At 45.7% G+C, this 25,979-nt stretch overlaps 1 protein-coding gene across 1 annotated transcript in view; it reads left to right on the top strand.

The window, feature by feature from the left end:
• Cep192 (centrosomal protein 192) overlaps positions 1–25,979 on the top strand; it is a 78,281-nt gene that overhangs the window by 36,477 nt on the left and 15,825 nt on the right. The window contains exons 16-34 of the mRNA XM_023707485.1: positions 2,799–3,615; positions 3,698–3,824; positions 4,638–4,800; positions 7,209–7,279; positions 7,320–7,386; positions 7,419–8,109; positions 9,780–9,928; positions 11,225–11,455; positions 12,734–12,859; positions 13,007–13,150; positions 13,987–14,050; positions 14,357–14,496; positions 14,592–14,684; positions 15,157–15,275; positions 16,229–16,405; positions 20,850–20,940; positions 21,071–21,247; positions 24,686–24,946; positions 25,170–25,285. Coding sequence (XP_023563253.1) covers positions 2,799–3,615; positions 3,698–3,824; positions 4,638–4,800; positions 7,209–7,279; positions 7,320–7,386; positions 7,419–8,109; positions 9,780–9,928; positions 11,225–11,455; positions 12,734–12,859; positions 13,007–13,150; positions 13,987–14,050; positions 14,357–14,496; positions 14,592–14,684; positions 15,157–15,275; positions 16,229–16,405; positions 20,850–20,940; positions 21,071–21,247; positions 24,686–24,946; positions 25,170–25,285 — 3,824 coding nt within the window. The remainder of the gene's footprint in view (positions 1–2,798; positions 3,616–3,697; positions 3,825–4,637; positions 4,801–7,208; positions 7,280–7,319; positions 7,387–7,418; positions 8,110–9,779; positions 9,929–11,224; positions 11,456–12,733; positions 12,860–13,006; positions 13,151–13,986; positions 14,051–14,356; positions 14,497–14,591; positions 14,685–15,156; positions 15,276–16,228; positions 16,406–20,849; positions 20,941–21,070; positions 21,248–24,685; positions 24,947–25,169; positions 25,286–25,979) is intronic.

Here is a 25,979-nt window from a genome sequence, read left to right as displayed (position 1 = left end):
GCACCACCAGGCCCAGACTCAGTTGATGGCTCAGCATTCTTGGGTGTGAGGCTGGCATGGCACGTGGTGCCAGGGATCAAACCCCAGTCCTTTAGCTTAGTCTGCTGAGTTATCTAACCGGCACTTTAATTTTATTAATTTTATTGCTTACTGTTTCTTCTAGTGAGAGTCTGCTGGTATTGTTTTCTCAAACTGTCTCCATTTTCTTGTCATTCTTAAATTGTGTGTTTACTTGGTATAAAATTCTAGCTTAGGATGCCTGCCTGGCAAGCATAAGGACCCAGTTTGATCTCCTGTAACCGCATGCCATGCCTGCCCTGAAACCAGGTATGGTGTTGTATGCCTATAATCCCAGAGCTGAGGAGATTGAGACAGTGGATCACTACAAGTCCGAGTTGTGTCGTGAGACCCTGAACCAAAAAATAAATAAAAGATTAAAAAGAAATTAAAATTCTAAAAAAAAGAAAGAGAAATTAAAATTCTAGTTTAGGCTGGAGAGATAGCTCAGTGGCTCAAGCTCCTGCCTGGCTGGTACAGGGTCCTGAGTTCAAACCCTGGTACAAAAAAAAAAAAAAAAAAAATTCTAGCTTAGAAACAACTTCTAGCTCTTTGCATTACTATTTTATATCATTTCATTTTAAAAGTTTGTTGACACAGTTTTAGTTATTTCATTAAAGATAATGTGTCTTGTCTCGGGGAGCTTTAAAAAGTTCTTGCTTTTATCCATCTTCCTGAAATGTACTTAGGGTTAGATACAGACCCATGCAGTCCACCAGGTGTTCTGATGTGAGCAGATTTATTGGGGATAGCAAGCAGGCTGACTGTCTAGCATACTAAGCAGTGCACAAGGCAGAACACTGCTCTTAAGGTGGTAAGGTTTTTAGTGGGGTGGGGGAGGTTTGTAGGCTAGAACAGCTGAGGGCGAGCTAACCTTGGCAGGCTACCTGGTCTGTGGGGGACTTTCAGTGTTAGCAAAGGAGAGTTTTTGTGGTTGCTAGCCCAGATCAGAGTCAGGTGGACTTGTTCTGAGGTTTTGGGCTTGGCTCTGTATCCAACGGGAAGAGAGTTTGGGGGCAGAGTGCCTGGGAAACCGAGAGAGAGAGAGAGAGAGAGAGAGAGAGAGAGAGAAGGGGAGGAGAGGGGAGGGGAGGGGAAGCAGAGAAGAGAAGAGAAGAGAGAGAGGAGAGAGAGGAGAGAGAGAGAGAGAGTGTTTGGGGCAGGGTGCCTGGGAAACTTTTAAGTCCTGACCTATCACTTAGCTTGTTTTACCCTGCAGTTCATAGGAAAAGTGTTGAAGTAGTGCCAGGCCAGGGAGAAGGTGTATCCCAGGCTGAATGTGTTTGCTTCTGACAGGGCAGAGGATGCAGGTGAGTGCAAGCCACTAGCTTGTGCTGACGGGACCAAGCTGGCAGGACTGGGTTAATTCCGAGGTGGCCAGTGATGCTCACCCTCACACAGGTGTGTCCAGCCCATTACAGCCCATCTTTTTTTTTTTTTTTTTTTTTTTTTTTTAAAAAAATATTTTTAAAAGGAAGTTTTCCTTACATGAGTGTGTTGTTGTACTGCTTGCTTTATACATCGCCCAAGACGATTCCCTTTCTCTGAAAACAAGGTATGTGTAGGTTGAACCTGCCTGTGGGGAGCCCCTCGCCTGCTCACCCCGAAACGCATGTGTTTACAGTCACACACCCCTGTCACTCCCCAGACCAGTCTCGGCAGACTCTGAATTCCTTTGCTTCCCCATCCTCATGAGAACAGCTGTGCTCACCCTCTTCTGGAAGCAGCAGTGCGCCCTGGGAAAAGCATCCTGACTCCTGGGCCTGCATCAGCGGATTACTGACTTGAGTTTGGCCTCATGATTTCACGCAGCTTTTTTCGTTCAATGCTCTTTTGAAGGTCTTTGTTAGCTAAACAGGTCTTTTTGAATATGCTGTCCAGTCCTGGTTGCTCTTAGCAGGGGATTATATTATTTATTCTGCTATTGGTGAAGGCAAAATCTTAGCATTGCAGTTTTTTGTTAGTTTTATGGTTCTTTGCTGTTGGACCCATTTCAATTTTTTACCTGTGGTTTTTATCTATGTCTAAATAATTTGAACAACTGAATGAAATTGCCAAGAATTGTATATTAAATAGTGACTCAAAGGTTTAGTCATCTCAATATTTTTATTATTTTTTTTCTGGTTCCTTATTTTCTGATTTAGCTTTATCATAGTTTTAAATCATGAGGCTTTTTAAAAATAAAATTTGTAAATTACATGGTACTATATGGCTTTAAAACAGTTACTCTTTTGTTTTTTGGTGGATCTTGTGCTTGTCAGTAGGTGCTTATGCCACTATCTCCTCGGTTTACACAGTATTGTGTGGTTAAAGTTGGTAATGGGTATCTGTTCTGTTAGTCTGTGTAGCTGACTTGCTGCTGGTCTGTGCTGCAATTGGAGCTCATGGTGCTAGTGCTTGTGCAGTGGTCATCTCTGACCTGCGGGTTAACTGTGTTGTAATATCAAGTGGAAAATTTTAATAGAGAAGCAGACTTTCACGTATGTTTATTATGGTGCATTGTTATGATTGCTGTATTTTATTAGTTATCATCATTGATGTTTTACCAGGCCTACTTTATAGGTAAGCTTTATTCTAGGTGTGTCTAACAGATAGTGTCCTGTGTTATGGGACATTCAGAGCCATCCCTGGCCTCAGAGTACCCTCCCCTTTCTCCCGGGGAAGCTCTTCTGTAAAGTTTCAACTAACATATTCCATAGAAGTGGCATGGGTTTCTCTGATGTACACTTTTTGATTTCTAGGACACTTTCTTTAGGCATGACAAACTCCAGCACAAAGAGGAGATCCCTGACCATGGTGATTCCATGCTCAGGATCAGCACCATTGCGTCAGCCATCGCAGACGCCTCTGTTAGCACTGATCCCTTCCAGTTTGCTGCCCTGATGAAAGCCCTGAGAAACAGAGCCAGTGGCCAGGCTGCTCAGGAGCATGGTGAGCACAGGGACTGCTCCACATTGTCCTGTCGCTCCCCTGGTGACTTGCACAGAAGCAGTGGCTTCGGTGCATTTGATATGGAGAAGTACCTCACAAAAACGGAAGCTAGTAGATGTGAAGGTGGGTTAGAAAGTATGTCAAGAGCTGGCCTTTTGGATGTTTGGGATTTATCTTTGCTGAAAGAACAGACTGCTGAGGATATCCATACAGTCAGCTGTTGTGCTGCTAACATGAGTGAACAGGAACCAAGAGAAAGAGCAGCAACTGTGCTTCATATTGGCAGTGCGGAGAGTGACAATCAGGACTCATTCAGAGCCACAGACTCTTCAGACTCAGCTCTGACAAGTCTGGGAGTGAAGGGCCCTGCAGCAGCTGATGGGCAGATACTCATCTCTGACTATGCCTTGCCTGACACGGGTCACATCAAGGAAGCTGCCTCTGTGTCCACTTTGGGTGCAAGCAGTTACCCCTCTGTAAAGAGCCCCAGAAGAATACCCCTTTGCCTATTGGAAGAGTGTGAAGAAATACAAAACCGGAGAGAAACAGAGGGTGTTAGTGAAATAAGCAACAGTGACAAGCATGTGACTTTTGAGAAACCTGGCACAGTCTCTGCCAGAAGTATGGGTAAGTATCTGAGCACTTGCTCACGTTCACAGACCTGTGCGTAGTGCTTTCTGTTCTCATCGGAACCTGTGCTTCTTGACAGATGGCAGGACCATCTCTTCCGAGCACTCTGGAGCTGGCTCAGAGGAGGAGCAAGAGAGCTTTCGCCCGTCCACCTCCCCACTCAGCCACTCTTCACCCAGCGAGGGCTCCCGGGCCAGTCTGTCAGGGTGCGTGCTCCCCCATCATTGTTGCTGTTACTGACAGTGTGTGCTCTGTGTTGGAAAACTTGCAAATAGCATGCAGAAGAATAACTGCTCACTCTTAGATTTGTTTTTCCAAAAGCAACCTTTATAAATATTTTGTGAATTTCTGTTTCTCTGGTGCAGATGTTTGTGCCCTGCTCTTTTCATTTACTGTGGGCCAGCACTCTGCAGCCAAGTGGCACCCCAGCCCTACACCCCAATATTCTGTGATCATGGCTGCAGTGTTCTTTTATAACCTACCTCCTCCTGTAGGAGATTTAACCTTTCCTACTTGCTATGGACAGCGCTCTGATGAAGTAACTTTTTTGTGAAGTCTTTATCATTTTTTCCTGCGAGACATTCCTAGATGCGGGACATTATAGTTCAGGGGGCTTTTGCTATGTCCCAGCCACTTGCTCTGCTGGAAGTCGTGCCCCCTTATTTGTGTATGGACGTGCTCCGCTCAGTGCATCACACTGTTCCCCTTTTTTTTGCCTGTTCCTGTATTGGTTTCTCTTTCATCATTGTTCTTTGAGGGAAGGAAATTGTAATACTTTTGTTTGTTGCTCCATATTAACTACTCAGTTCATTTTATTGAGTGAATTGTTAGATGTCTGTATGTTGTATTAATAAAAAGCAAATAGGTTTTCAGTAGGAATAGACACAAGTTTTAGATAATTAAATTAAAAGTGAGTGCTTGCTAGAGTTGCTTCCTAGTGAGGGCAGGCTGGGGTGGCTGTGGTGGGTGGTGATGAGTAAAGACTGGTAACTGACATGAGGCTCTTGCTTCTCTTCCAGGGGTGCTTCAGAATGTCTTGGTTCTGCAGCTTGTCTCCAAAAGTGCCCTGCTGAGCGTGAACCGTCCAGGCTGGCATGTTCCCATGCTGACATGAGCAGACTGACTTACGTGTCTGAGCAGGAGAGCGCCTGTCCTACCTCAGCCACTGATGATGCCCACAAGGTAGGCACATGTGGCTGTTCTCAGAACAGCTTCATGCCTGACTCCACTGGAGCTCAGGCCTAGTCAGAGTCCGGGTGGGCTCCTTTGCCTCTACAATTGAGCGTGTGTATGTGCATGTGTACTCACACGTCTGTATAAATAGCTAGTCCTGCTGGTGGGCACTGGAGGGCCAAGAGCAATGTTAGTGCCAGGCAGGTTGGGTAGTGAAGTGCACCATGGTAGGGATGTGTCCTGAGGCAGCAGACCCAGTGGCAGGGCTGGGGGGCTCAGCTCACTCTCACTGTGAGCGTGTTGGTGCACGAAGGCCTTGGTGTGTATGCGACTTAGATCTAAACAGGTTGGGGGAGTCGAGGGGCAGATGAGACTGGATGAAGTGGGGCCGAGCTGTGCGTTGCCCTGCAAGTGCTCGTTAGAGAGCCTCGGGTGGCTGCAGTGGGTCTTACCCATAGGGAAGTGATGACAATGAGAAGGCAAGACTGAGGGCTGCGAAGCCTGGGAGGTCTGATCTGGGAGTTTGAACTCTTGTAGGCTGGGCAGGAAGGAGAATGTGTCAGTAAGGTCAGAGCACGAGGAACGGTCTTGTGCACCAGAGCTTCAGTGGGATGGATTGTAGGCCCGTGGCTTGATGTCTGTGTCTAGTGACTGGATCTGCTTTGATTTTTCAAAGCTCACTCCAGCCAGGCATGGAGAAGCAAGGTTAGAACAGAGAGATTTGATATGAGGCCATTGCAGAAATTCAGGTGAGAGATGGTGAAGTCCTGTGGCAAGCTAGGGAAGGAGAGCTGAGGTTTACCTGGGAGCAGCTCAGGTGTTGTGTGTTCTTGCACATGTGTTGTGAGTGTGAGTGTTCAGCTTTGCAGTGAGCTGAGTGTACCTGCTCTGCACACATGGTACTGGCCACTCCACTGCACTGTTGAGTGCATGCCCAGCGTCAGGAGTCTGACGCTGCATGGTCCAGTCAGTGAGGCCAGCTTCTGATGTCACTAGATGTTGAGTCTGCTTGCTCTGGTTATGACTGGGAACTGAATGACATGTCGGGCAGCCTCCTGTCGGGTCCCCAGACTGCATCCTCTGTGAGGAGCAGTGCAGGAAGGTCTGTGCTAGCCACCTGGTAATTTCCCCTGAGTATGTATGTTCTGCACTATTACTGATAACTACTAGGGTTCTGGACTTTGGCTGTCAGTATCTTTATTTCTAAAGCTTCAGTCCAGGAGCGATTTCAGGCCTAGAGCCAGGCTGAATTGATGGGTTGCAGGGTGGTCCCTGCTGTGAACTGGTGGTGTCACCTTCTGGTTGTGCATGAAGAAGTGCCTGTGAACCCCGGCCAGGACTGTAACTAAATACACAGACTAGAGGCCACACAGGCTTAGAAACTGGAGCAGGCTTGGTTTACAGAACCTTTGGGCGTGTGCAGACAGGAATGGCACGGAGAGCCTCGGCCTGCAGTGTGTCACCTCCAACCTCTTGTCCTTATCAGCAGGCACTTTGCTTGTTCTTTGTTCCTGTGTTGCTAGTTTATGAAGATTCTTATTACAAAGGGGCTGAATAGCCCTCATACCTGTGGGGGACAGTAGGTAATAAAAACAAAAGACAGTGTCCAAGGTACAAGGGGACCAGGAGGGGCCTGCCTCTAGTGGACAGGCAGAGCAGTCTCCATGGTTGGCACCTAATTAGCAAGTGAGGAGCACAGGAGAGAGGGTCGTGCACTTTTCGTGGAACAGCACCTTCACACGCTGGGGACCAACTTAATGGAAACAAGTGCTTCTCCATGTCACTAACCCTGCGTTCTTCAGATTGTCCTCAGAAGGTGTGGTCTTGCTTTAGAAGTGCTACCGTTGAGCATGGTAGTACACAGCTGTAATCCCAGCACTGGGAGGCTGAGGCAGGGCTGCCACAAGTTTGAAGCCAGCTTGGGCTCCTTAGTGAGTAACCCAAACTAGAGTGAGACCCAGTCTCAAAAAACAATTTGCATTTACGATCTTTCTCTGCATAGCCACAAAGCAGACAACCTTCTGCTTGCTTTTCTGTACCCAAAGCGAGGTCACACTGCTCTCAGAGCCACAGGATCCTGTTGTGTAGCCTGGTTTCCAGCATAGTAAAATATTACTTCATATCCCCTTCTTCCCAACATCTGGTCCTTTATGTGAATTTTGGGGACATCATTGGTATATGTCACCCATTTATTTTCCTCACATTACAATTATTTTTACAAAATCATAAACACAGTTTTCTTATGTAGGCCTGTGTTGTCTTTTGAAGCTGCAAAACTGATTTCTATGTGTAGATCAGCTCTTCCTTAGCAGGGACGTGTAGTGTAGACCTTACTGTACCTCCTGAGGTTGTGCAGCCTTGGCTTGGGTTTGCTGTTTGGTTACCTGTGGATGACGGTAGACACTTGTCACACACAGAGTGACCTCACCAGTGAGCTGAGCACTACCATCGTTGGAGCCAGCCCAGTGCCCCCCGAGGAGGAGGAGGAGCAGGAGCAGGAGCAGGAGGAGGAGCAGGAGCAGGAGGAGGAGCAGGAGGCAGAGGCAGAGCTCACCCTCCAGCAGAGTGGCAAAGCCACATTCCACTGCTGGGTTCCGAGTGAGTCTGGAGAACAGAGAATAGCCGCAGTTGCTTCCCTGAGTTGCGGGCATCATGACACGGAACCTACCTCCACCTCGAGCCAGGCCACTTCCTTGGAGAGCAGAAAGCTGTGGGAAGCCAGGCAGGAGGCGGGGTCATCCTGTGGCGGCCGTGTCCAGGGCCAGCCTGCTCTCAGCTGCTGGGCTGGGCCAGCCCCACCGCGACTCCCTGCGCTGGGCCAGCAGCCTGTGGTTGGAGGTCAGAGCGCAGCTTCTGAGGACACCGGCAGTGAGTCCAGGGGCCAGGGCCTGCCTCGGAGCATCCCCGGACACCAGTTCTCCACTGCTGCCGCCGCCCAGGCGCAGAGCACACCCTCGGCCTGTCCTGCACTCTGGGCCAGGCCCTCGCTCACCACGGCCACCTTGGCCCAGCCATGCACAGGGACACATGTCACTTTGCCTCCTGTGTGCCACGCAAGCAGTGCCCCCATCTGTGCGTTCTCAGGGTGCCCCCCTTACCCAGGCCCGGTGGGGGAGCAGGTTCAGAACCCCATGGCTGTGGGGGTTTGTCTAGGGCCAAGTCTTGCTTCCAGACTGTTGCATCCCTCTGCCCTTTGTCCCCCGTGTTCTGATGCCTTCCATCAGAACCTGCACAGCGCAGCAAAGTCTTTTTCCGTGCACCCTGCTAGTGCAAGCTGTGGGATTGAACCCTGGGATTCAGGAATGACGACAGGATTTGGTAAGATGCTTTTTCTTTTTTTATGACTCATTATTTAAAATTTCAGTTTTCTTAAAAAAAATAAAAATAAAATAAAATTTCAGTTTTCTCAAATGGGTCCACAAAGCTAGTTTGTTTGAAAGAAGTATTGTTTGGCCTTATTTTTTTGAGACAAGGTCTCAATAGTAGCTCAAGCTGGCCTTAAACTCAGTATGCATTGCAGATTGGCCTCAAAATTGCAGCAACCCTGCCTGAGCCTCCCAAATACTAGGTTGGACACATTCTTGCCAGTTGAACCACTGGTGGTATATACTGGACTGCCCCATTGGGTGGCTTGTACTGTTGTTGGTAGAAGTGGTGCGGTTATACATGGGACAGTCATGCATGTTCCACTGGTGGTTCAAGTCACCTAATAGGTATGACCCTGTTGTAAATGTGTAAGGGATGTGTCACCGTGCCCAGCTTTGGCCTTTTTTTTTTTTTTTTTTTTTTTTTTACACATTTCTTGGCAAAAGTAGAAATGTTTAAAATGTTTTCTTTTTTTTTTTTTTTTGTCTTGGGGATCAAATCAGCATCTTGAGTTTGCCCGCCAGGTTCTTATGCCACTGAACTGTATCACCAGCCCCTTCATTTCTTACTACCTCCTTTCTTTGTCTGATATTGAGAGCACCGTAGTGTTTCAGGACAAGGGTCCATGAGGTTGGCTTCACGTGATGCTGACATTTATGTAGTCGGACAGTTCTCTGGGCCACATCTTCCCTGTCTCTTCAGCTCTGCACTTGGATTTGTTCGGTGTCCTTTCACCTGAGAAATGTCCACCATGGGTGAGATGCCCGTGTGGGAGGCAGCGTCTGCTTCATGGGCAGGTGGCTCCTCTCCCTGGCAGCCGTCTTTGAGACAGAGCTGGGTTTGTGCTTTCCTGGTGTGATGTGTCCACCCCAATCTTGTCCACCCTCCAGAGTCACTGTGCAAGGGAGATCAGAGGTGTTTCTCAGACCCTTGAGCAGGCAGGCACTTCAGTGTACAAGCTACTATAGGATCTTTTTTCTTTCATTAATGTATTTGGTACAGGGTCTTACTATGCAGCTCACACTTGTAGTGATCATCCTGTTTCAGCCTCCCTAGCTCATGTGCCACCACACCTGGACTCTCAGTGGCTGGCTCAGCACACCCGGGTGCTGTGTGGTGCCAGCACGGCATGTGGTGCCAGGGATCGAACCTGGTTCCTATGCGTGCCCAAGCAGGTACTCAGTCCACTGAGCTGTCTCACCAGCCTTTACCTTTTGTTTTTCTGAGGCACGGTCTCACTGCAGTTCAGCCTGACCATGACCTTATTACGTGCCCAGCCCAGCCTCACAGGGCTATTCTTCTGCCTCAGCTCCCCAAGTGCTGGGAGCACAGGCATGTACCGCCACACACCTGGCCCTAAACGGGTCTTTCTACTTTGGGAGTGGATTTTGGAGAGAAAAAATGGCCAGGTTCCCAACTGGTAGTGACATCACGGGGTTGATTTGTTGTCACTTGCAGGTTCTGCCAGTGTTAATTGTTTTGCTTTTCCTGGGCTGGATAGAGTCTGGCAGCTCTGCATGTGTGAAACCTGGGTCCCCGCAGGTAGCTCTGTGGTGATCCTCCCCACCCCAGCCATGCTCTCCCCGGGTGATCGATGAGTGTACTTTGCCTTTCTCTGACAGTGAGCGTCAGGGTGCCAGAGGAGCTGAAGTTCCCCCATGCGTGCTGCGTGGGCATTGCCTCCCAGACCCGCCTCAGCGTGCTCAACCCTACTGACCACTGGCTGCAGGTCAGCGTGGCAGCACTGAGCATCAGCGTCAGTGGGGAGAAGGTGAGTGTGTGGGCTCCTGGAGGTCATGCCTGCAGTCTGCCCACCCAGCTTGCAGCTGCTCAGCTGTCCCTGCATGGGGTCTTCTCTGTCCCCTTTATTGCAGTGCTTCGCAGAGTGAGAAGTGAGATCTGGATGAGCTGTCATTTCTCCTTCATAAAACCACTTCTCTTGCTTTTAGCACTAGTATTTAGATCACTGAGTGCTCTGAGTTTCTGGCTTGCTTACTGATTTCCCCCCCTTTTTGGGACAGGGTCTAACTCTGCAGTTCAGGCTGGTCTAGAGCTCACTCTGTAGCCCAGGTTGGTCTCTCTCACAACCATCCATCCTCCTGAGTGCTGAGATCACAGGCTTGTGTCATCACTCCTGGCTGCTTATTGATTTTGACCTTGTTGAATGTGATTGACATGAGCAGGCAGTGAGCAATGACTTCCACAGCAACTCTGGACCCAGAGTCTCCTTTCTTCTTGCTGGGAGGGAGGCTGGGTAGCTGTGCTTCTACTGCCCTGGCCACCAGCCTTTGTCTCCCCGGTAGCATATAGTCATCTCCACGGTTCCTCTTATTTTCTTTGGTTTTCCTCTGCTTTCAGATCCTTGGGTTATGAAAAGCAGGTATTTAAGGGCTGGTCAAATAGCTCAGCAGACTCAAGCACCTGCCAGGAACCTGGGTTATGTGCTGGCTCCACCCTGCCCCTCCCTGCCCCTGGGGTGGGCTGAGACTGTGATTGAGACTAGGTATGGTGACATATGTCTATAATCCCAGTGCTTGGGAGGCTGAAAACAGGAGAATCACTGCGAGTCCGATCTATGTAGCGAGACCCTGTAGACCCTGTACTAGATACATTTTTTTTAAAAAAAGAAGGAAAAGTAGGTAATTAAAGGGTAAGATTGGAAGGGAAGAGTTGTCTGTGGATGTGGGCGTGGGGAATAAGGCCCTCGTTTACAGAGAGGAGGGATGTGGCCAGCACAGTCAGTCGGCCCTGGGCAGATGTAGCACCACATCGTAGGGAGAGTCCCTGGCTGAGAATGCCGTTGCAGTACCCTGTAGGAAAAGAGAGTGTGAGATAACCAGGTCTGTGCAAAACTGGGCCAGGAAGGTGCAGTTTCTGTGTAGCAAGACAAACTGAGCTTCCGAAGCATGTCGACTAGTGAGGCTTTACAGATAGTGATATTTTGGAAGAGATGATGTCCAGGTTGAGTAGTAGTGCATATGAAGGGAAGGGAATCTTCATCTAGGTGATTCGCTTTGATTTTCAAAATAAAGCCATTTCTTAACAAACCTTTTGGTTGTTTTTGAAGGTGGATCTCTCAACATATCCTTGTTTAGTTTTCAAGAATAAAGTCATTGTAAGACCGCATGCGGCAGAAGAGATAACAGTGCTTTTCATACCACTGGATCCTGGGATTTTCAGATGTGTCTTCAGGGTTGCTTCGTGGCCATTTTCAGCAGACACTGAGACAATCCTGCAAGCAGAAGCTTTGGCAAGCAGAGTTGTTCTCACTGCCATCGCCGAGAGCCCTGTTATTGAGGTAATAGTTTCTCCACTGGTCTTTGTCCTTCCTAATATTTTAATGCAGATTGCTTAATCTTAGAAGTAATATTTGGCCACATGCTGTGCCAGCCCCAACCCAGGGCGTGTTGAGCCAGCCACCTGGGTCTGGGCATGGTGGTGCACGCCTGTAATCCCAGCAGTGGGCAGGCTGAAAACAGGAGGATCACTACCAGTCCAAGCTGCATAGTGAGACCCTGTACCAAATACATTAAAAAAAAAAAGTAATATTTGGAAAAATGTGGTTAGGACCTGTTTGTGCAGTGTAAGAGGCCTCTGCTTGTGAGAGTAACCCTTTCCCTGATGTGACAGCTGAGTGTATGTCACATCTGCTACCCCAGAAGGTGGGCACTATCTGTGGCATGCTTCAGGTTACTTCTGATTCCAGAGGTACAAGTGCTCTGTTAGTTACTTTGGCTGAGTCCTTTTGGCTCTTCTGTTCACATGGTCTTTGAGTTTCAGTTGGTATTTGGAAGTTTTGTGAGGTTACATTCACTGTGTCTGCTTTTGCCTAGGACCCATATGTCGTGGTCTGTGGAACTATCCCCAGAGAGCATGTAGCTGTGGAGCAGGAGTGCAGCGAGGCCCCTTGCTGGACCCAGCTCCCGGCTCTTTTGGACAGGCTTCACGCTCACCTGCTATCCCAGCAGCACTGTACCTCCCATGGGCTTTAAGTGCTGTCTTCAGTGCTAAGCTCTGCCCCCTAGTTCTGTAGGGACAGAACTAGACTCTGGACCTTTCACTGTGGGCCACCGTGAAAGTCAGACCTGCCAGTCTGCCTCTGATTTCCCTGTACTTTATGGTGTGCTAGTGCAGGGTGTGTGTGCATGTGTGTGTGTTAGTGTTATCCAGTATATTAAACTTTTGCTATGTCTGTTTTCACACTTTAAACATCTTTATTTGATCAGAAATTTGAAGGAAGTCTGAAAATGCTGTGATATTCATGACAGCCTTGAAGGGGGCTCTTGAAGTTACTGCTCCTTAAAGGAGAGAGCTGGGTGTTTACCAAGCTGTCTTCAGAATAACAGCAGCTGAGACATTGTTTTATTCTGTAGTATGTCTGGATGCTTAGACTACTTCAGAAGAAGAGTTCAGCATTTAGTTTTGTAGGAAGTAAACAATTACAGAATAGCCTGAGAAAATTTAGGTCTGAGTTTACATTTAGTGCTGATTCTTAACCTGTGGCCACAACCACTTGAGCTGTGATGTTCATTAGTATATTGCTGTTCCTAAATCAGTGCCTGTTTCTCATATGTAGGTAGAAACTGAAAGGAAAGGTGTTCTTGATTTTGGTGACGTGACTTACGGAGGCTGGAAGGCTCTCCCACTAAAACTGATAAACAGGTCACATGCTTCCATCCCACTCCGGCTAGTTATTCATGCCGTAAGTATAGGGGCAGTTTGCAGGGGACACTGATTCAGAGTGGTAGATAACCTGGCGTTGTTGGTTCGTCTTGCTGCTGAAAGGCAGTTATGTCCAGGCTTCCATTAGCAACCCCAGTACCACACTGAACTGTATGTTTCTCAACAGAATGCCTTAGCCTGGCGCTGTTTCACGTTTGCCAAGGAACCAGTCTCTGCTGCCCTAAAAGCTGCTCCCTATGCTGATGTGGTGGCTCAGCTGGCAGCGCCTTCTGTGGTCAGCCATGTGATGCCTGCCAGTTATGAAGGACAGGTAGGCCATGGAGCTGGAGGACTCCCTTAGAGCCATCCAACAGTGCTTCTTAAAACAACACTGTGATTCTGTCTTACCCTGGAAAGAATTACCATCATCAAGAAGTTAATAACAAATGCTGCAGGGAGAAAAGAACCTTTCTGCACTGTTGGTGGGAATAGTGTGCCAATTTCTCAAAACACTAAAATGAGAATTTTATTCAACCCAGCTATTCCTCTTTTAGGTACCTTCCTAAAAAATTTTAAAAACTTGTATTACAATGATCCATGCACAACCATGTTTACAGCAACACGGTTCATAATAGCTAAGTTTGGGAAATTACTCTGATGTCAATCCACTGATGAATGGGTAAAGATAGTGTGGTATTTATACATGATAGAGCACTACTCTTCCATGAAAAAAGGATACATTTGAGCCATTTGAAGGAAAATGTATGCACTTTGAAACCATGTAAAGTGAAATAAATCAGACACAGAAGTTTAAATATCACATAGTTTCTCTTATATGAAAACCCCAAAGGATAAATAATTTTTTAAAGAACAAAATAAAAGACAGTGCATAGAAAACCAAGAGGCAGGCAGATCCTTTGCGAATGGGCAGAGGATCCAGAGGCTGAGGGAGAGAGGAAAGGGAATAAAGAATTAAGATATGTTTAATACCTGTACCTATCTCTAAGAAAAGGGCAAACATTATGTACTGCAAATACATACTAATAAAAAATTTAAAAAAGAAAAACTGACTTAGACTTAAATAGGAAGTTTCCAGATTTCATCATTAAGATTTTAGTCTTAATACCAGTATGTATTTAAATTTTTTTTTTTTTTTTCATTTTGTAGGATCCAAAATTTCTGATAATTTGGGTTCTTTTCCATAGTCCAAAGAAACTAATTGCTTCTTCAGGTAACATATTTACTTTTCTGTGGGGAATGCCTTATAGCTAAATAAACTCATCATTTGAGTTTAGGCTTTCCACTAGATGTGTTTTGAGTAATTTGTATTGAATTTTATGTTGTATACAAGATGGGCCAGTGGTGTGATAATTTGGGTCAAGCTTGCTTAAGTGTGGGAAACCCAAGCAATTACCCAGAAAACTTTGTCTTTTTGCTTTAAGTTTCCTTGTAACTCGAAGCAGGTTGTGTTGGGCTGCTGGTGGCGTTTTGGTTTAACTAGCTCTGCTCTCCAAACTAAAATACTGAATTTTTACAGAGATGCTAGAGTCAGCGGAAGAATTTGTGGCAAGAGTGGATGTCGAAGTAGACAGCCCCAACCCTGCCCCCACTCTCAGCAGCGTGGGTCTCCGGGCAAGAGCAGGCCTCGCCAGGATCCACGCTCCCAAGGACCTGCAGGTGCCCCTGGCTCTGGTGCTGGGATTGGTGCTTAGGCTGATTTCACACAGAGTTTGACAGCTTGTTAGATAACATGTCTTTGTGTCCCCCTCTAGACTGTGCATTTGTTGGCCAGCGTGAATTCTTCAGCAAAGCAGCCTTTGCCTCTGAAAAATGCTGGAAATATTGAAGTTTATTTAGATATCAAGGTGAGAACCTTAAAAAAAAAAGTGAGAACCTTTTTGGAGTGCTGTAAAGCTCCCATCGCTTCTGCTGATCGCCCTTCCAGTGCCCCTGCCAGTGGCACCAGGCAGGTGCCAGGTGTGTTCACGCCAAAGTCACATGTTTGGAAAAAAAGAAACAAGTTCTAGGTTAGTGCCTGAAAAAGCGTGTCTGTCATCCTGTGGCCAGGAGGAATGGGAGGAAAGTGAGCTGTGATCCACACACATAAATGTTGTTTCTGCGAGCAGTGATGAGCAGGTATTGGGTGTGGTGTGGGAGGTAGGTTTGCTGTGGAAAAGGAAGGAGGAGGAAAACATAGCTTTCCTGAGACAGTAAGATGAATTAAGACAGTAAGAGACAAGAGAAAGGGACAAATAGGACATCAGACACCCAGACCTTGGACCCCAGGGAGAACCCTCATGTGAGCTGGCCTCTAGTTATGGTTATGTAATTGTTTAGGTCCCACAACAAGGAAGTCACTTTTCAGTGTATCCAGAGAATCTATTCCTTAAGCCTGGAGAAGAACATGAAGTAATAGTTTCCTTTACACCAAAGGATCCCAAAACCTGTGAGGAAAGGTAATATGAAAGTATTTATTTATCATGGTAAATTTATAATCATCTCTCAGAACGGTGCTCACATCAGTGGGCTTCCTGTCCAGCCCAAGTACAAGGTCCATATCCTGTGTCACCAGGTTATAGAATGGAGACTAGGTGCGTTGCCGCATGTCTGTAATCCCAGCTCTTGGGAGGCTGTAAACAGGTGGATCGCTATGAGTCCAATCTAGTAGTGAGACCCTGAACACCTTGTAGACCCTTCCCTAAAATACAAAAAAAAAAAGTTAACAGTGGTTCCTTAGTCTTTCACTTCACCTGTTTTTCTTGTTATTGCTAAAAATACCCTTTTAAGCCAGTTCAATAGAAACTTAATAGATCAATATTTTGAGAATATTCTAACAATAGTAAATAATGAGACCTCAAGTTTGATGTTTCTCGGGCACTTTCTTTCTCCTAGGAAGCCTGCAGTTGACTGTGTCATTAGTTCACATCAGACTTCTCCACCTTCCTCCAGGCCCCTGACCGTGGCGCCCAGGCTGTAGTGAGCTTAGCCAGGGTGCCATTTTGTGTGTTTGGGCTCCTGTGCACAGACCTTGCTGAAGCAGCCTCCTCTGGTAGCAGTGTTTGTCTGCTGTCAGGACCCCCAGGGGAAGGGAAGGGTTAGCCCTCTAGTGCGAACATCCATGCTTTGGATGCTTGCCCTTAGCTCACCTGGGCTGGCAGCTTCTAGAGACTTCTCTGACTTTTCCTATATTCCTCATAAGTAGGCTTCCCATGGTGCCTTTCTCGTCCCGCCTTGTAGGTGGATTTTGACTGCTGCCTTGGTCTGTGTGCCTCCTGGGGTACAGGCAGTCAGGGTGGGGAGTGTCACTGTACCGCAGCCCTTCCATCTCTTGGACACAGCAGATAGATAGGAAATTGTTGCCTGCAGAATTGAACACAGGACATTTGACTTAGTTTTTTGTTGTTGTTAGGATCTTGAAGATATTTGTACATCCATGTGGCCCTCAATATGAAGTAATGTTAAAGGGTGAAGCTGTTTCTTCCGGAACTCAACCCCTGTCCCCAGGCTCTTGCTTCTCAGATCTTTCGTCCATTCTGTCCAACAAGCAGTTCCTGGCGTGGGGCGGAGTCCCTCTGGGCAGGACACAGTACGTATGAACAGCCAAAACTTTGCTCTGTTGTCCAGCTGTTTTCCTGTGCTAACTATGGCTGCATTACTGCTTTTAGCATTGAGAGAAAGCTATCTTATATTTATTTAATTTTCTTATCTGAGTTTTAAGCTTTGAATTAAAAATTTTCCCTGTCTTAATAATGTGTCTCAGAGACAGGTTTCAGTTTTCTTAAGCTCTTTGTCAAATTCTCTGCTGATTACCAAATTTAGGCGATTAAGAGCTTGCTTCTGTGGAGAGTGGGGAGCGCACAGGTATCAAAGCTGACAGTCTAGTGAGCACTTCGGAGAGGTCAGGAGTGCAGGGTCTGCGGGGCAGGTGGTGTTCACCACTGGCCAGTGTGAACTGTGCTCTGCTTTATACTTGATTCTAAAAAAGTATATAAATTACTCATACAGTGATTGCTGGGAAAATAACAATAAAATTAACGACATTATGGAGTACATTAATATGTTGTCTCTACAAAGGGAAAGCTTGTAGCTTAGCGGTCTGTACTGTTTCACAAACAGCAAGTCAACAAACACTTCTGATTAATAACCGAAGTATGAAGTCTGAATATTCACTCTTATTTTGCACTTCCACATTTGTCCTAAGTGGTCTGCCCATATGTTTATTGATGTGATGTGTGAGAGCTCAGGGGTGTGAAGTGTGGCTGCATCCCCACTGCAGCTGTGAGGAAATGCTTCTTTAGAACGGCAGCTTTGAGCTGGTTGTGGTGGGGCATGCCCGCAGTCCTGGCACGTCGGAGGCTGAAGCAGGAGGGTCACCGACTTCAAGGCCAGCCGGAACCACATAACATTCTTATCTCAAAAACTAACTAAGTCAAACTATAGTTTTGCTGGTGCCAAAGGCTCTAAGTGAACTCTGTCCATCTTTGCTCTTCCAGGCAGCCTTTGGAAGGACGCAGAAGGTGGAAGAGTTAAGTTAGAAATGGGCCTATATGACCGGGGTGACACTTCTGCAGTCACTGCAGGGAGTACCCAATCTATCCCGGTGTGCAGATGCCGAGGACAAACTGGTTCCTGCTTGAGAGAAGTGTGCCTGTGCTTTGTGGTGCATCCTGCTGGGCCTTTTACCAATGCATTTGTGGGATGCAGGAACCTCAAAGCCAGCCCTGCAGCACCTATAGCACCAGGTTTCCCAGAACACCATGACCTGGGGGAGCAGAAACACCTGGGCTTTCCACAGCTGTGTGGTTGTTAGAGATCATTTAGGTCACCTAAAGGACTCGACGGAAGCCAGGCATAATGGTGTGCAACATGTAATGTCAGCCACTTGGGAGGCTAAGGCAGGAGGCTTGTAAATTTGAGGTCAGTCTAGGCAGTTGGGGGGACTCTGTTGCAAAGTAAAAAAAGAGCTGAGGGTGCAGTTCAGTGTAGTGCAGCACATGGGACATCCTGGATTCAACCTTTGGTATCGCGAGAGAGAACCAGAGGAAGGAATGTGCAAACTGTATGTTCTCTAGAAGCTAAGGTTTGAAAAAATCCCTGGTGTTGTTGGTTTGAGCCTATGGGTCACTTGTGTCCTGTGTTCTTGCAGCCAGGTCAGGGGTGCAGTCAGGCAGAGGTGAAGCCATCATGTACCTCTAGCAAGCTCCTGCTCTCCTAGGCTGAGCTTGGACATTCCCTTTCTCCTCCCTCCCTCTTCATGTCCCTCCCTTCCTATCTCCTCTTTCTTTGCAGTATTGGGGATTGAACCCAGAACTTTTGTACTGAGCTAGATCCTCAGCTTACCCACCCACCCACCCACACCCACACCCACACCCATACACTTTTTTAGATAGAGTTTCACTAAGTCCTTAAATTGCCCAGCCTGGGCTTGATTTTATAATCCTTGTGTCTCAGCCTCTTGGGGTGCTGCAGTGACAGGCATTGGTCACCACACCTGGCTGTATAGTCTTATTTATTTATTTATTTATTTATTTGTATTTAGGACAGGGTATATAGGGTCTCGCTGTGCAGATCAGACTTGTAGTGATCCTCCTGTTTACAGCCTCCCAAGTGCTGGGATTACAGGTGCATGCCACCACATCCAGTCTCAATGGATGTCTCAGCGCATCCTGGGGTGGGGGCAGGGCCAGCACTGCAGACCCAGGGACCCAGCCTCTGTGTCTGCCTAAGCAGATGCTTTAATCCTCCGAGCTATTTGGCTGGCCCTTTATAGTATTTTTTCTTTCTTTTTTCCCCCCTAATTTCCATTGATTTATTGATAAAAACAGTTCATGCTTAATTTTTTCAATTTTACATGCTTATATCTGGTAATCTGAACAATTACTTTGTATTTTAAAATTTTTTTTAATTTTATTGAGAAACAAATAGCAATGAGACAGTTTCAAAACCGATTAGTAGGACAGTTTCAGTAATTAATACATTGCATATTGTTGTCTTAGTGATTATTCATTGTACAAGATGCAGACATGATATCCTGTCCACAAACACTATTAGAACAAATCTTTGTATTCATTGAATTGAGAAAGTAGTTGTATATCTATCCTATTTTGAATATACAGATACAAAATGGTCCTTCATTTATATCCCCTTTTTTCTTTAGTTTTGTCAGAGAAGGGTATTCCATTGTCCATTGTCATTTAAATATTGTAGGTGCATGAATTCAGCAAATATTCCAATATAGTCCAGTAGTCCATAATAGTAGTGGGTTTTCCAAAGGACTAGCAGTGTCAGTTGTTGACGTGAATCTTTTACCGCTCAGCATATTAATATAGCTTTCATACTTTGTTTTTATACTTTTCTGCTGAACGGTTAAGAACAAGAAAAAGCAAGACCTATATAACAGCAAATGTAACTTTTATATCTGATAAGGTCAGTCAAGTCCCCTCAGGATTTATTCTGAAACCCTGTATCACAGTTTGTACTTTTTCAGTGTCAAGAAAAAAAAAAGGGATAATAAATGAAAACAAGAGATAAAAAAAAAGTCACATGATTGTCCTGCTACAATGCTGTATATGGTTAGATTTCTAAATTTCTGTATAAAAGTATGTAATTGTTTATTCCTATTTTTTAAAATATTTTTTATTTTTTTAATTTTAATTTTTTTCTTCATATTCTGTAGGGACTCAAAGTTTAACATATCAATACTTGATGGAAAAATACCTGTTCCATGTTATAGTTTCTTTTTAAGGCTGAAAATTTAGCCCTCCTTCCTCATCTTGGTAACTCTTCTTAAAATAAAAACCACATTTCCTTAAAAAATAAATAAAAGCCAAGCCTTCACCAAATGATGTTTTTTTCAGGTACGTCTTCTTAGTCAGCATGCCTGGGAGGGTTTCCCTGGGATTCTCCTAGCTAGAGGCCTCACAGGACGTAGAACACAGCTTAGGAACATCTGGCTTTCACGTTTGAAGTACAGTGAACTCTGTTCAAATACTCGGTATTCTTAAATGGGGAGAGGAGTTACACAGCTCTTGCCAAGCTGCAGCTGCCATGGGCCCACTCTGCTTTCCTTGTGATGTTTTCATGTGGGGTAATTCCCCTGTTCAAAGACGGGTTGGGGTTCACCAGGTGAATCACTTAGCTAAGAACCCTTGTGTCCCTGGGAGCAAATCGGGCTGTGCATTCTAGCAGGGTGCAGTACTGGCTCAGTGAGCTTTTCACTGATTCTCACTCACTGAGGAAAAAAAGATGGCGATGTGATTAACAAATACAATGAGTGTTTAAATTTAAAAATATTATTACAGTAAAAGACACATTGCCATTATTTCTCTTTGCTTCAACACATCTTGTCACTTTCTGAAGCAGCTTTGGAGCCCTCATTGGCGTCTTTAGTTGTGCTGCAGGAGCTACCTCCATGTCGCCAGGCAGTTCAGTATGTTGCTCCTTCCCGATCACACTGCCTTTGGGGAAGAGCCAGAGCTGCACGTGCCAGATGTGCTGAATGAGGTGGCAAGGACGAGCCATCTGCGCACGGGCTGCCTTTCCGTTGGATGGCGCCTGGCAGCAGCATTCACTGTATTATTTTTTTTTTTTAGCACTTTGTAAATACACTCATGAAGGCAACTTCCAGAGCTGCTTGAGAAAGTGGCAAGAATGATAGGCTAAGTGTGTTCAAAACAAAGAGAGTATTTTGAGGAATATTAATGAAAATCTTACTCTGATAATTTCTTAAAACTTCAGATACCACGTATTTTGGTCATACTGCATACATCGGTATAGATATGCAGGGTAAAGCCTGTTGGGAGGTTGATTTGAGAGAACTTAAACTAAGAAGCTTTTCTGACAAGGTGAGTCTTAGCCTTGTATTCCTAGAACCTAGCATTAGAAGACAAGAGTAGTTCAGCCTGCTGATGTGGCCTGTCTAATTCGTCTGTCTCTGGACACCAGTCAATTTTTAAATTGGCTATGTTTTTATAACTTTAGCAGCACCCAGGAAGAAAGCAAGCACCACTGACGTGTGTCATTGTTTGTAGGCTTCAGAAGCTGGTTCTAAGAAGTAGTTATGCTTCCACAGTCCAGCACTTACGGCTGCTCATCCGGGGGCAGGACCAGGACTGCTTTCAGGTTTGTGGCATGCTCAGTGCTCAGTTCTGTCCCACAAGCCTTGTGAGAGTTTACGTCAGCAGTGGTTTTTTTTTTTTGGTGTGTGTGTGTGTGTGTGTATATGCTTCTGTTTGTTATTTTTACATTGTAGCTTCAGAACACGTTTGGCTCCGAGGAGCGATTGACCAGTAACTATGAGGTTACAATTCATCCAAAAGAAGACATTGTCATCTCTGTGTTATTTGCACCTACTCGATTATCTTGTATGTTGGCCAAACTAGAAATTAAACAACTCAGAAATCGATTACAGCCTGGCATTAAATTCACGGTAAGGTAGTTCCATTCTCTTTTTTTTCCTTCCCATGGAGTTTATGTTACATCTATTGGTTTAATGTTGGTAAATCAGCTATTCTGCTTTTTATAAGTGTATAGACCTAAAACAAATTAAGGAGTTGCTGTCAAATTATAAAGGAGCTGGGCATATTGGCACACACCTATAATTCCAGCACTGGGGAAGCCAAAGCAGGAGGATTGCCACAAGTTCCAGGCCAGCCTGGGTTGTGTAGTGAGATACTACCTCAAAAAAACAAAGGAAAAAAAATTACAGACATCAATGTGGTATCCTGTGACCATCAATGTCTTCTAATGACTTTGGGTGTCAACTGAATTTGAGATTGCTGAAATGGACCTAGGTTTTCAGGAGCACATCTGTGGACTAATGCAAGTAGAGCTCAATTTTAAGACAATTCATTTCTTTTTTTTTTTTTTTAAGATGTGGTATTTCTAAATACATCTTTTCAACCTAGCAAAAATATGGTCTTAGTTGATGTGGTCTGTATGATACACCACACACTACGTACTTTCTAAATGGCAGAAATGCTTCGTCCCTGTTCTGGAGACCGATGAGTCCAAACGTGGTGTTGGCAGGGCAGTGTCTGGTGGGGACAGCTGTGCTTCACAGCAAAGGTGACACGAGGCGCGCACTCATCTGCCGTGTGGCTTCACCTGTCATTTCACAGCACGCGTCCAGCATGCTGCTGCTGTCTCTGTTGTACATGTGGGCAGCTAGGCAGAAACTCATGTCCACGGTCGTGCATCTTGCACTCAGTGGGTGGAAGCCAGGCACAGACCTGGGCCACCTGTCTGCACACCTGTGCTAATCAGCCAAGCAGCTTCTGTGACACCAGCACCACCTGCTCTGTGGTGCTGCTCTAGAGCTGTGTATGCCAGCCAGAGGTAGTCTCCCTGGGGAGACGTGGTCAGTCACAGCGCACAGTTGGGGAAGGGACAGGCACTGTTGGGATCCCACTGGCAGGGGCAGGGTCCTACTAAATGTGCTGCAGACCACAGGAATCACTGGCCCTGGACTTCATAGTGGTGTGGCTAGGAAACCCTTTGCTAGAACAGTCATGAACTCTTGGCATTAGTTGGGTTTGTTCTGTTTAATTGTTCTTTTTCTACATACACCCCGAGCATGTACACACTTCCCGTCCTTATACCCTAAGTGATATGATAAAATACAACATGGCACGCTACCTGAGATGCTATGAGGTGTGCATACATGGAGGGTGTGAGGGTGTGGAGTGTGTGGGTGTGTGGAGGGGGATGTAGGGGTATAGGATGTGGGCATGTAGAGGGTGTGGTGGAGTGTGTGCATGGGGGTGTGGCGTGTGTGAAGGTCTGAGGTGGGGTGTGGTACGTGTGAGGGTATGGAGTATGTGGGTCTGTGGAGGGGAATGTGGGGGTGTAGGGTATGGGCATACAGAGGGTGTGGGGGAGTAGAGTGTGCGTGGGGGTGTGGTGTATGTGAAGGTATGAGGTGGGGTGTGGTAGCTGTGAGGGTGTGGAGTATGTGGGTGTGGAGGGGAATATGGGGGTGTAGGGTGTGGGCATGTACAGGTGGGGGAGTGGAGTGGGGGGGTGTGGCGTGTGTGAAGGTCTGAGGTGGGGTGTGGTGGCTGTGAGGGTATGGAGTATGTGGGTGTGTGGAGGGGAATGTGGAGGTGTAGGGTGTGGGCATGTACAGGTGGGGGAGTGGAGTGGGGTGTGTGGCATGTGTGAAGGTCTGAGGTGGGGTGTGGTGGCTGTGAGGGTGTGGAGTGTGGAGGGGTCTGTGGGGGTGTAGGGTGTGGGCATGTACAAGGTGTGGGGAGTGGAGTGTGTGAAGGTCTGAGGTGAGGTGTGTTCGCTGTGAGGGTGTGTGCTGGCACTCTGCAGAGTTGATACTAGTCACCCAGGGTATTGGAGCAGGGAGGACCTGGTGCTCAGTGGTGGCAGGAATCCGTCACCTGGAAATCCGTCCCTGCAGATGCAGGAGGACAGCAGTGCAGGAAGGCACACGCTGAGTGTTTTCTAGGCTGCCTCTTCCTGCTACCACTTCTTAGCCTCACACAGAAAGCTTAAAACTTTTTTGGCTATCAGAAGCCATTTTTTAGGGCTGGGGAGATAGCTCAGTGGAATAAGCACTTGCCTGGCAAGCGCAGTGGCCTGCCTGAGTTCAATCCCTGGTTCTGCAAAAAAAAAAAAAAAAACCATTTTTTAAAATTAATTAGTTAATTAATTAATTTGATACAGGGTCTCACTGTGCAGTTCAGCCTTGTAGTGATCCTTCTATCTCAATCTCCCCAGTGCCGGGATTACAGGCCTGCCAGCACAGTGCCCCCAGGGTTCCAGGGCTGGTACAGCATGTGGTACTAGGGATTGAACCTGGGTCCTTGCTGTTGCCAGGCAGGCACTTAGACTTCTGAGCTATCTCCCCAGCACTCAGGAATAATTTTGAATGAAATGGAATTTGTAGGAATTTCTGATCTGAAGCCCTTTGGAATGTGATTAATTTCTTATGAAACCCAGGCAAATTTGTGAAAAGCCTAAGTCCAGCTTTTTAAATGTTATTTTATTAGGTGTAATGGCACGACTTAAAGTCAGCAACTGATGTTTCCATGTTTGCTTTTTATGAAAGTTTTTGGAAGCTCTTCTAAATAAGGGAAAATGCTGTTACTCTGAAGATAAACCCAGGACCTCACATGATAAACAAGCACTGAACCACAGAGCTGCATGCCCAGCCCTTGTAATTTATGTGGCGACGGGGCTGTACTAAATTGCCCACACAAACTTCAAATTTGCAGTCTTTCTGTCTCAGCCTCCTCGTTAGGTGGGATTCCAGGTGTGTGCCACTGTACACAGACTGGCAGATAACTTAGTTGAGGAGTGAGGAAAGTTTGTTTTCTAGCAAGCCTCTGTGTGTGCTTCTCTCCAACACTGGCTTGACCAAGTGCTGATTGTACAATAAGGGATTCCCCCCCATTATGACAATTTCCAAAATTACTGAGAAGTTGAAAGAGTTATGCTGTACAGTGCCAGCACACACTCCACTTGTAGTTTGTAATTCATTCTGTGTTGTTTCTTTGACCACACATTGACCTTCTGTCCATCAGTTCTCCTTTTTTACACATTTCAGGTGGATTATTCATATCAGTGTGTTTCACCCTGAAACTTCTGAGCAAGCCTTTTGGTAGTGATCGCTTTACTGTTCCTCCACGTCTCAGCTTGGCAGCTGTGGATAACAGTGTGATAATTATTCTTTGCATGGTGGATTATTCTTGTGTTCCCATAAGATCTTTCTATAATGGTGGGCTAAAACTAGGTTATTATCCAAGTATACCAGCATTAAAGCTTCTAATTGTATTCAGTCTTTATAAATTCTCTTTCAACTACAATTAAATCTGTCTTCTTACATAAAAATAATTTTGAATGTGTATTTTTTTAGGTACCTTTGTCTGGATATGGAGGAACAAGTAACCTTATTTTAGAAGGTGTTAAGAAATTATCTGATAGCTACATGGTAACAGTGAACAGCTTAGTACCTGGCAAGGAAAGCCGAGCTGTTTTTTCTGTCCGCAACACTGGCTCACGAGCAGCGTTCGTTAAAGCAGTAGGCTTTGAAGATTCTCAGAAAAGAGTTTTGTTGGACCCTAAAGTATTAAGAATTTTTCCAGATACATTTGTACTTAAGGAAAGAACACAAAAAGTGAGTATAAAAGTCTATGCTCTAAAAAAGTGAACTTACATTTTTAGAGTAATAATTACATGCTGAAGTAATTCTTGGAAGTAATGTAAGAGTAGAAACACTCACCTAGCTTGCTTGGGAACACAGTACACATACACTTTCTGAACCAGTTGTGGAAGCTCATAAGACTGTGTGTCCAGATGAAATGCACAAATCTTGCTCCTCACTTCTTTCTCGGCCTCAGGATGTTACTGTGATCTACTGTCCACCAGACAGGAGGCACAACCAAAGAACTACGACACAACTGTCAACTGTGTACTTCTTTGGTGGGGATGAAATTTGCCGACAGCAATATCGAAGGTAGATTTTTTTTTATCTTAGAAAATGTTGAAAACTATTCAGTGAAAATAATGAAGGCTTGAATGATACATGGATTTGGAATTGTTAGAACTTGCTTCATTATCATTGAACCATAGAAAAACAGTTTTTCTATAAGTTTTGTGAAACTGATAAATTATAAAGTGAGGTAAGCGCGAGGCATCTTCTGAATTTTCTGGCCTTGTGCTGTATTGCTGTGCTATAGAGTTGGAGAAATTGTTTTTCTTGCTTTGTTGTGGCTCATTGGAAAGTTTAAAACCTGGCTCTGCTTTTCTTAATTATTTTACAAACAGAAGCTGACATTTGCAGAAGTAAGATTACCTGGTTTTCCCTTCTTTCCCTTCCCTCCTTCCTGCTCCTCTCTCTCTCTCTCCCTCTCTCTCCTAGGCTATAAAAATCAGTGTATCATTGCAGAGTTCCTATTTACCATGAATTTATAGTAATAAGATTTCCTTTGATGGTCAGTATCTAAGTATCACAGAAATATTTATATTTTAGTTCTTACATCAAAATTCTCAGGAATGGACCAGATAGACATATTTATGTGGTAATTCAGATCTTCCCCTCTGATGCATTACCTTTTTTTTTAGCATGTTCCTTTTTCCCTCCTGCAACAAGCAAGGCTCAACTCCCTGCCCTCTATAACTATCTGAAGAGTACTAAATAATGAAAATAT

The sequence above is a fragment of the Octodon degus genome, unplaced genomic scaffold (assembly GCF_000260255.1).
Source record: "Octodon degus isolate 3935 unplaced genomic scaffold, OctDeg1.0 scaffold00295, whole genome shotgun sequence".
Classification (NCBI taxonomy): domain Eukaryota; kingdom Metazoa; phylum Chordata; class Mammalia; order Rodentia; family Octodontidae; genus Octodon; species Octodon degus.
Note: the sequence above shows the minus strand (reverse complement) of the source record. Positions and strands in the feature narration are given on the sequence as shown.